This window comes from Lipotes vexillifer, unplaced genomic scaffold (assembly GCF_000442215.2).
Source record: "Lipotes vexillifer unplaced genomic scaffold, Lipotes_vexillifer_v1.1 scaffold717, whole genome shotgun sequence".
NCBI classification, from domain to species: domain Eukaryota; kingdom Metazoa; phylum Chordata; class Mammalia; order Artiodactyla; family Lipotidae; genus Lipotes; species Lipotes vexillifer.
This window is the reverse complement of record NW_006798707.1, coordinates 886,140-896,815: the sequence shown is the minus strand read 5'-3', so window position 1 is coordinate 896,815 and position 10,676 is coordinate 886,140. Positions and strand designations below refer to the sequence as shown.

Sequence of the window (10,676 nt, the reverse complement as noted above, 5' to 3'; positions counted from 1 at the left end):
CGTCCCCTGCTGGTCTTCCCTACACTATTCCCATCACCTCGGGAGCAGGTGCATGTCCACATCAGCTGGTGGCCCATGTGCCCTCCCCCAGGGCTTGGCGGACAGCAGAGCTTGTAAAATGCTTTGTCGAGTGACTCTGTGCTGGGCAGCCCCGGGATGCCCACCCCGGCCACACCTGTGATCACTTCGCTGAGCTTGTGCTGACTGTCGTGCCTGCTCAGGAGGTCAGCCAGGCCCACGACCACCAGCCCTGCGATGGTTGCGAGGATACCCAGCCACTGGCTCAGTGCCAGCCTCCGTCCCAGGAAGGTCACCGAAAACAGGCCTGTGAATATGATCACTGCTCCCCGCAGCATCTGGAAGCTGGAAGCACTGGTCATGTTCAGGGCTAGGAGAGGAGAGACACATGATGTTAGCTCCTAAGGGCCCAGCCTGTCTGTTCACTGAGGTGTCCTCAGGGCTGACAGGGCTGGCACGTGGTAAGTACTCAGTAAACCTTGGTTGGGGGCAGTCTGTGTAAAGGTCAGTGGGAGAGGAGCAGGGGGAGCTGAAGATGAGCTGGGGTTGCCTCTTTCCCAGCAGCCCCCTGGGCCACAGGCTTCGCTGAGCCCTTGGCAGCCTGGCTTGGCTACTCACCCACATACATGATGCTGGTCCCGGTCATGTCACAGAGGGCTGGGGGCAGGAAAAGAAGAGGGTTGAAGGGCTGCTGGGGATCCATGCTGGTGTCTGGGTGCCCTGCAGCTCTGCACCGGAGTAGGTAGAAGGCAGCCAGGCAGGAGATCTCCCCCAGGAACATGCCCACTGCCTGTAGGGACAGAAACAGGACTTCAAAGCTGGAAGGAAGACCACCTATAACAAGAGTTTTTTTAAAATTTTGGCCGTGCTGCACAGCTTGTGGGATCTTAGTTCCCCGACCAGGGATCAAACCTGTGCCCTTGGCAGTGAAAGCATGGAGTTCTAACCACTGGACTGCCAGGGAATTCTCTGTAACAAAAATTTTTAAACATAACCTTTCTTCACACAAGAGTTTACCTATAACCCCAACATGTAAAACAGACAAAAGCAGAACTGCTCTGTGTGGGAGGCCAGAGCCTGCCTCCTAGGTCTACCCCTAAGTTCTTCAAACACCTCGACGGAAACTCTAAGGCCATGTAGAGCCTGATCTGAAAACCCACCAATCTAGACCAATCCCTGGTCATGTTCCAGATGGAGAAACTGAGGCCCAGAGAGGCTTGAGAACTTATATAAGGTCACAAAGCAAGTTGCTGGCAGAGCTGGACTAAACTTTAAGTCTCCTGGTTTCCCAGTCTAGCAATAAGTTACCTTCCATTGATGGTGTCTGCCCTGCCCCAGTGGGGTCTGGGCTCCCCGTGGTTGGGGAGCAGGTTTTACGACAGGGCTGGATTGTTCAAAATGTGTCCTGACTTGGCCATGGTGAGGGCCGGCCTCAAGGAGTCCAGGGCATGAGCGCTCACCAGGACGTGTGCAGGCTTCCTACAGGGGACTGTGCCTTCTGCCCCCTTCCAGGGGCACCTCACACCCTGGCCTCTGTTCTGGGAGGGAGAGAGAGGCAACTGGCTCTCCTGAGAGCAAGGGAGGACTCCCCCAACGCAGGTCAGCAAACAGCATGGCCTCGTGGGGGCCCCTGACCTGAGGCCTGGGAGACGGAGATGGGCGAGGACAGGCACAGATACCTGGAGGAAGGGATGCTGGAAGCTGTGCTCCTGGCTCCCTCCGCAGCCTGGGGCCACGAAGTTGTCTGCCCACCTGCAGCAGACAGAGAGAAGGTCAAACCCTGCAGTGTGGCAGTGCGCTCTCCCACCCAGTCCTGGGGCCTGCAGAGAGCTCACACCTCCTGAAGCCCAGAGACCAGACTTAGCGGACTCGGCCCAGAGCGGGGCTCCCTCTCGAAGGGACCAGTCTCCAAGGCAAGAAGTCTTCCCCTGGGATGGCAGACAGAATGCGGGGGCCTGGCACCCTTTAGCTGAAATTTCATGAAGCTCTAACAGAAATTTAGCATTTCCTCCATTTATGAGTGTAATATTGCAGTACCTGCGACTTTGTCACACACGGAAATCACAGCTCTTCTCATTATCACATTCGAGTCACTGCAGATATTGTGAAGTAATATTTACACTCATCACTGCTCCAAAATTACAGTAATCAGACCCACTGCTTACTATTCTATGTGCTAAGAAGCACATGCACACATGTACATTACTATTTCACAAACTGGCTTGTTTAATGTCTTGATAACTTTATTTCAATACAATTAGCTTTTTCTGTAATCCTTGGTCTTTTATTTGCATGTTTTAAAACACTACTCTAGGCTTCACCAGACTATCAGAGGGACCCATATCAAGAGTCCCTGGTCTACAAGGTCACGTGGGCCCTGGGAAATGGCCACCTGACACAGACCACCCGGTCACCTTCCCATAACCTGAAGGATCTAGAGGGTTTTCTCTAGCACTGGCTCGGAAGCAGGTGGCAAGTACATGGCGCTTGTGGAGTGGGTGCCAGCCAGCACCCCGGCAGATGGGCCTCACTGATCATGGCATGCTCCCCGCCGAGCCCAGAGTCCGTCACGGCACAGCGCTCTGGGCAGCTACCGCCGACCGTTTTGCACTGACCAACATCTGTCACTAAAACTTCTGCCTCTGAATTTCACTTTCGCTGGCCTTAGTTACGTCCCTGGGAATCGAATCTCTCTTTCATTGTAAAGCCCTTCATATATGTGGAGCCTTCCCTACCTTCTGAATCTCCTCCTGGTTAAGCAGCCGCGGCCCTTTGCTAACCTTTCACTCCCCTGGCTGCTGACTTCTGGAAGCACTCTGGTGGGCCCGGGCCTAGAGCCAAGGGCACGTGATCTGGCCCAGACTGAGTCAGGCAACAGGGCGGCCCCGCCCACGTGTTGGACATCCTGGTTAGTTGACCTGGCTTGGACTGCATGCGCCACATCACACTGCTGACGCAAGTCAACGCAGACCCAGGGCCGCTTGCAGTGGGCCACTGACCTGCCCCCACTGTAGCAACCCCACTCGTAGGCGGTGGCGGTCCCTAAAGTGTAAGACTCAGGACTTCTTCTTAAATGTCTTTCCTTACAATGTCTGTCCAGAGCAGCTACATGGTGGTCCCCACCCCATCTGCTGGCTCCTCTGTGCACAAGCCTCAGCTCCCAGGGTGTGGGGAAGCCTTCTGCTTCCTGTGCCCCAAGCAGGGGCCAGTGGTCATGCCAAGCGGTGCAGGTCTGGGTTTGACAAAGATCCTGTGCAGGCAGGGCTTCTCTGTGCCTGAGTCTGAGGAGGGGAACAGGGAGCTCTTTCCTACAGCCCGGGGCAAGTGGGCAGGCGGTGGGAAGGGCGGGCTGAGCGCTGGTGGTAGCACAGACCTGGAGGGAGAGATCACGTCTACAAAGAGATCTGAACATATCCCAGGGCAAGTGAACAAAACAGGACTATGGCAAACGTATCTCAAGGTAGGAGACCCCACCCACGCCCACAGTGAGGAGGGAAGGTAGGAGGGCTTCTGGTGCTTGGGAATGGTGGAGGTCAAAGGAGAGCTGATGGGCAGCTAGACGTTCTGATATGCCCGGTTGGGAAGGCAGAGGAAATCTGGGTCAGGGGATCAGGCTGGAACCAGACCCAGTACCAAAGGGGCAAAGATAATCCCCATCAAGGACAGAAACCACCTGTTCTCTGGGGTCTCATTTCTGCCCCATCTGCTGTAGATTGCGACTCTGGGATCCCCAGGGAGGGCAGGGCAGGACAGGACAGAACGTGGGATGTGGGTGTGGGACACATACCACCCGTATGGCTCACCCAGCCTGGCCTGCTCTCCAGCCAGACTCACTTTCACAGACAGAGCCCTCTGGGAGGGGCTGGGTGAGGCAGCTGAGCAAAAGAGGGAAGCGAAGGAGAGCAAAGAGGTCAAGCTTTACCAAGGGCGCAGAAACACCTGCCCCGGAGCGAGTGAGCAGGTCAGAGAGAGAGTTCCCAGGGCTCCTCCAGGAGGGACAAGGGAGGTCCTGCCAAGTTCATGGTCAACCAGAAGCCTAGGGCAAGGGCTGGTATGGAAGCCCCTTCCCCATCCCGGGGCCACATCCAGAGCACAGACTGGCAGGCTCAAGACCCCCGATGTAGCAGTGGGGCCACCTCCTGGAACTCCCCCTGGGCTACTGCCTGTGCACCTTACAGTCATGACAACTCATATCTGCATCACTTTCTGGATCCATAGTCCTTGTCACTTGAGAGGCTGTGAGCTCAGCATCCAGCAACTTCCACAGCTTTCAATCCCCTGCTCCTGGCACCTTATTATACAGAAGTTCAAACATTTTTTTTGTTGTTCAATGAGTGGGACTTCTAGACACCGCTAGACAAATAGGCAGGTACTATAGTCCAAAGGCAATGTATCCATGACTGCTAATTTGCCATCCAGTCTGAGGTATCCCCTGCTGGTGGGACCAGCTGGGCCTGCCCTTCCCCAGGGAGGGGCACTGCACGGAGAGCAGGCTGTAGGGCTGCTGCTAAGCCTCCTCCCCTCCCCCTGCGCTGTCTGCTTCCTCCAAGGGGTGGGTCTGCCTGAACAGGCTGGGGCTGGCAGGCTCCCAGCAGGGGAAATGGAATCTTTTTGTATCCGAGTGCCTGGGGCAGGTTTACACCCCAAGGGTTTGGGTGTCAGGACAGGCTGCCTGCCCTGCCCAGACTCTTGGGGCCAGGCAGGAGTTCAGGCCTGCAGTCACTTTGGGATAGAGTCAGGCTTCTCATCTTGGCCCTGGGAAAGGTTTGCCTCCCTGTGCAGTCACAGCAGGACCCCAGGTAGCACAGGGCAAGAGCTAAAAGCCAGGCCCGGTTCATCTGGGGGTGAAAGCAATCACTCCCCAGTGGGATAGCACTTATCTTTGCGAAACGCTTCACTAATGTGTTTATGAATGCGCCATTCACTGTGTACCGACCTTGTACCAGGCCTGTGCTTCTCCCTGAGGAGCCTCAACGCTTCATGTGGGCTGTGTGGTTTAGGCCTCACAACAAGGGTCCTCATTTTACAGACAGGGACTGCAGACCTTGGGGTGGAGAGAGCCGTGTTCAGGCTCATACAGTTAACAATGGGCGGATCTAGGGCCGAACCCATCTGCTTGAACTTATTTTCAGAAAAGGCAGCAGGATACACGGAAAGCTCAGACTTCTGACTCTCACAGGTTGGATGAGTTACAGATTTCTCACCTATAAGTTGGGGGTAATAATGCCAACACTGATGAACTGGCAAAAGTAATAAGACACATAAGACCTGGCATATGGCAGGTGGTCACTAAAAGTCCTTTGCTGCCCCCCTTCTCCCTCTTTCTCCTCTGCTGAGCAGGAACCACTTCCCCTTGTGTTGGGTGGGTGTGGCCCCAGCTCTGCTCCAGCCTGAAAGCTTCCGGGGAGAGTATCCATCCTCTGGGACCCAGCCTGCAGGCTGCCGCAGAGGCACCTGGAGGGCCACAAAGTGCTGAAAGAGGAGGACAATCTCAGCCATCATCTCGGGAAGCTCCTTGTTTGAGAGATGAGAAACCCAGGGACCAGACAGGGCTTGAGGGACACAGGGAAGCGCTAGTACCCAGGAGCACCACCCCCTGCTCTGTGCTCTTTCCTGAACACCCATCACCTTCTTGCTCAGGATTCTTCCCACCCCCCTGGCTGAGGCGGGACAAGGTCAGCCCTGCAGATGGGCCCTCCATTCTCTCTGGACACTATACCCTGGGGAAAGCTGTGGTCTCTAGGACAGGAGGCCTTGGGGACCCACATGAGGAAGTGCCCTCCACTGGCAGAGGCGGGCTTCCTTTAGAGTTCCCTGGGCCTCGGAGGGCTCCGGGTGGGTTACCCTTACTAGGGGTGAGTCACTCTGGTGTGGCCTTGCTCAGTAAACTCAAAGCTCAGCGTTCCGAGAGGTGTACGAGAGGTGTACGCGTCTGTGTGGGACCAGGAGTGGCTGTCAGAAGCTGAGGAAGTGGTTGATGTGGTTGATGTGGCTGCCTCGGGCCAATTAGCTGTGTATCCATATTCCCCACAGAATCTATGCCATTTCCGCTCTCATCCTGGGCCTGTTAAGCCCAGTGAGTCAGCTTCTTTCTCTGGCTTGGGATCTTCAGAAGGGCCCCAGGGCTTCTCCACTCTCTGGGGTGTCATAGCAGGTGGCCCTGGCTCACGTGGTGATAAATGATGACAGCCCCCCCCTTAAGTATTAGATAACTCTCCTCAGTGGATCTGACAAGGAGTCTGGGAACAAGGTGGGGCAGGGATTATCACGCCCATTTTATAGATGAAACTGAGGCTTGGAGTGGCCCAGTGACTCATCTAATCCCATAGCTTCCAAGCCTCATGCTCTTTCACTGCTACACTGCCCTGCTGATTTAAGGCTTTCTCCAGCTGGCCTGAACCCCTCTGAAGCAATTATCCTGTGCCCACTTTTGGAACCTATGGGTGGGGGGAGGGGCGGCTGCCGAGGCAAAAGTTAGAGCTGGTGCAGGAAGGACAGTGAGAGTCCTCCCCTAAAAGAGGCCCAGTGATCGCAGGCCTCCTGCCACCTTCCTGCAGGCTCCCCGGACCCAGTGGGCCTGACTGTTGGAGAAATGACCCCCATGGCCCCTTCGTGGCTGGGTGGGCTTCACAGCCTGCAGAAGTTTAGGAGGGGGTGTGAGCCTTCCTGAGTGAGCGTCTACTTGACCCTGGCTCTTTACATGCAGAACCCCAGCTGGATTCAGGAGGGTGGGGCTCCGAAACGTGCACTGGTTCAGGCAGACAGCCCTACGCGGTGCCAGAGGAGGGCAAATGTTTGGTCTTTAGGAAGTGCATCAGCAGAAGCCTGGTGAGGGGGAGAAAGCAGCCACAGAAAGGAGAAGGGAGGGACCTTCTGCCAACACCCAGGGACGAGGCTACAGGGCCAGCCTGATCGGTGACTTTCCCTCCTGGAGGAAGGATCCCCAGCCCCAGTCCAGCCCAGCCTGGCCAGGCCGGCTCCCTGCAGCACACCAATCCTGCTGAGTGGGCAGTGACCTCCTGCAGCGGATAGCTGACCTGTGATCCCAGCACAGGAGCAGCACGTGCTCACGCCCACTTCCTCATCCACTGTCTTCAGTCCTCCCAAGAAGCTGGGGAGGGAAACATTATGCTCATTTTACAGGCCAAGAAACTTCAAGAGGCTACTAGAGACTCTAACCCTGAACCCTGAGTGACCTCTGGGATGGAGGCTTCAGATGCTTGTCACCCAGTCCCAGAGGGAAGGCACCCCGATGGCAGGGAGAGGAGATACCACTTATAGGATTACAACTTCCATGGGCACATGCTTGTCTGTTCTTGCCTGGGGAGATGTAAGAGGAAACCCCCAAGGAAGAGGGAGTTTTGGGTACTGTAGCTGTAGGAGACCAGCACTGGACCAAAATCCTGAGACCTATAGGTTCTAGACGCCAACCAGCTGAGTCGCACACACACGAAACTTTCCTTGGGACCTTGACTGTAAACTGTGGGGATGAGAATGGATAACTTCTACGTTTCTAACAACTTTAAATGCCCCTAAGGATGACTAGAGAAGTCCCCAGCCTCATCCATAGTGGAGGTTAAGAGCATGGATTCTACAGCCAGACTACTTAGGCTCAGATATAAACTCTGCCACTTAATAGCTGAGTTGAACTTGGGTAAGCAAGCCCCTCTTTCCAGAACCTCAGTTTCCTTATCCAGGGACAAGGAATTTATCTACCTCATAGGGTGGTTATGAGAATTCATTAACTTAACTCACGAAAGGCGGCCAGGGCAGGATGTGGCACGTGGAGCTCTCTGTGTATTAACTGGTTGGCACTTGCTGTGGTCACATTCTCGTCTGTCTGTCCCTGCCAGAAACTTCAGGTCAGAGTGTGAGTTCAAATCAGCAATCTCTATCAGGATGTACACAGCTGCTCTCCCACGTTCTTCCTCTGAGAGCATCCTTCTCACAGTCTGGTCTTAGAACACTGTTTAGGGTCCAATACTGGGGCCCATCACAGGTAGGGAGGCTCCTAAGAGGCCACACATCAGGCCACAGGGCAGGGGACAGGACCAAAGGTTGGGACCACACCTGGGAACCTCTTTCTAGCCTCTCAGGCAGCCTCCAAGGGCAAGGCATCCGGGGGCTGAGGATTCCCTGGCTTCTTACCTGACCGGTCTGGAGTTTTTTACAGAAGGAGCTGAGTCAGCACAGTTTACCTCAGTAGGTAACTCAGCTCTCCTTGTGGACGGCGGCCCTGGCACACCACAGCCACCCTATAAGCACCAGACTGCGGCCTTGGCTTGTGGGATGGATGGACAGATGACTTGTTCTGCTGCAGTCAGATCCTGAGATGGGAGCCCTCAGGTTGAGTTTCCTTTATAGCTAAGGGCTCAGCAAAAGGAGTACCCTTCAGGAGGCCTCAGGGCCCAAGAGCCCAGCACAAGACACAGACACAGCCGGCCAGAGCCCAACCAGAGAGACAGGTGGGCCTTACCCAGAGGTCCACCTCCTGTGGAGAAGGGAGGACACTGTGATTGCCAAGGGTGTACACATCTGTCTCCTCTGCTGCAGATTCTAAGCATCTCAAAGCCTGGGACCTTCTCTCGGTCACTTCTGTCTCCTTCCCTAGGTCTAGGCAGTGCCTCACACACTGTAAGGACCTTATACACACCTGATGAATTGAACAGGAACCTTCTCTCCCAGACCTCTCTTCTGGGGCATTTCTCACGTCAGTGATGGAGTACACTGGGAAGAAACACCCTCAAAAACGAATAAGATACGACCATCCCCACCACCCTTAGGGGGCCTGGAGTGCAGCCCAGAGGGTGACTGGGGTGACTCCCCTTTGCTCTGGAGCCTGGCAGGGCTCAGGTGGAAGGGAGGTCTGACTGGAAGAGGGTCACTGTCTACTGTCCTCCACGTGCATCACACCCTCTTACATCAGAGCTGAACTGCCCCCCTGCCCACCCTGCCTGGGTTAATGCCACTTCTGTTCCCCCAGGCAGAAGCCCAAGAGTGATTATTGGATCCTATGGGTCAGGCCCTGTGGCTTCACTCTACACCTGGTCTCTCCCACCTGACCCTTCCCTTCCCACCTCACTGCCACCTCCCAGTTCCCCTTATCTGCTACACAGCAGCCTTGGCATGGTCTTCCCTGCAGCCAACTACTTTGCACCTTGACCACCAGGTTCATCGTTATCACTTTTAACATGTCACTCCCCATCTCAAAAGCTCCTCTTTGATTATGGGATAAAATCCAGCCTGGGCATTTGGTGCTAGTTACAATCCACTTGGATCTGGCCTTGCTGTTCCTGTCTCGATGTCCCCACCACATGTAGAAATCCTACCAAAGCTTCGAGGCCCAGCTGTAACCCTTCCTCCAAGAGGGGCCCATGGTGCACCCCCTTCTCTGTCATCGCAACCCTCCACGCTCACTGGTCACTCGGTCCGCATGACGTTTATGGTAGCCCTCCCTGGCCCACAGCTCCTGGAGGGCGGGGCCCCTGATGCCAGCTTGGAAGGGGCGAGGGAGAGACACTCCCTCCCGTTTAAAGATGAGGAAACTGAGGCGCTGAGTTAGAAAGTGACTCGCTGGAATCAAGCACACAGCGAATCAAAGCCGGGGCTCGGATCCTCCAGCCGGGGACACGGCCCTGCCCCGCATTTCCCCGGGCCTCGTACCCCTTGGGTGGTCCATAAACCGCATGAACGGATCAGAGCAACTGAGCTGGCTGGTGAAGCCAGGAAAGGAGAGCCGCGAAGGGAGGGCGCGGAGTCTCTTCCCCTCCCGGCCAGGCCCGGACTCACTTTGCCGAGAGCGTGTTGATGGAGCCGGTGACGAGCATGAGCCCGGCCAGGAACAGCTGGTACTTTGTCCAGGCCATGGCGGCGGATGCTGCGAGCGCGAAACAGGAGCGCGACCTCCGCGCTCGCTGGAGGTGGTAGCCCCCAACCTGGTCACCCCGGGGTCTGGGGCGCGAGTGCTTCCGGGCCGGGAGTCACATGACCTGAAAGACCCCGCCCCGTGCCTGCTCACTCCGCCCCCAGGGAGGGCGGGGGGGGGGTGCCGGGCGTCTGCGCTCTCCAGAGCCAGAGCTGGGGGCGCTGGTCCTCACAGAGTGATAGTGTCAAGTCACGGGCCCAGGTCTCCCCATCTGCAAAAGGGGCTGATGGGACGATGAATTAAGAATGCATCGTGGATATTAGAGCGTTCTGTAAACCCTTTAGAGAGATTGAGCTGAACAATGTCAGAGGCAAACCACGAAGTAGAAACGTCCAGCGTGGGAATCTCCTCTCTACTGGATACCCAGGGAACTCCCAGGAGGCCTGAGACGTGTCCCTAGAGATCCCAACCCGCGGTGTTGCTCACATCTTACAGAAAAGTGGCGTAAGAATCTAGTTCCTGCTCCCTGGGAGATCGTTTTATAGCAAAAGAAACTAAATTAAGAAAAGCCGGGGGCTTCCCTGGTGGCGCAGTGCTTGAGAGTCCGCCTGCCGATGCAGGAGACGCGGGTTCGTGCCCCGTTTCGGGAGGATCCCACATGCCGCGGAGCGGCTGGGCCCGTGAGCCATGGCCGCTGGGCCTGCGCGTCCGGAGCCTGTGCTCCGCAAATGGGAGAGGCCGCGACGGTGAGAGGCCCGCATAACGCAAGAAAAAAAAAAAAAAAAAAAACATG

General features: G+C 56.0%; 1 protein-coding gene across 1 annotated transcript in view; it reads right to left on the bottom strand.

The window, feature by feature from the left end:
* SLC35F6 (solute carrier family 35 member F6) overlaps positions 1 to 9,894 on the bottom strand; it is a 12,560-nt gene extending 2,666 nt beyond the window's left edge. Inside the window, exons 1-4 of the mRNA XM_007470806.1 lie at positions 9,808 to 9,894; positions 1,698 to 1,770; positions 637 to 808; positions 176 to 388 (exon numbers count right to left, since the gene is read on the bottom strand). Coding sequence (XP_007470868.1) covers positions 176 to 388; positions 637 to 808; positions 1,698 to 1,770; positions 9,808 to 9,884 — 535 coding nt within the window. The 5' untranslated portion in view covers positions 9,885 to 9,894. The remainder of the gene's footprint in view (positions 1 to 175; positions 389 to 636; positions 809 to 1,697; positions 1,771 to 9,807) is intronic.
* Between the last annotated feature and the right edge of the window lie 782 nt (positions 9,895 to 10,676).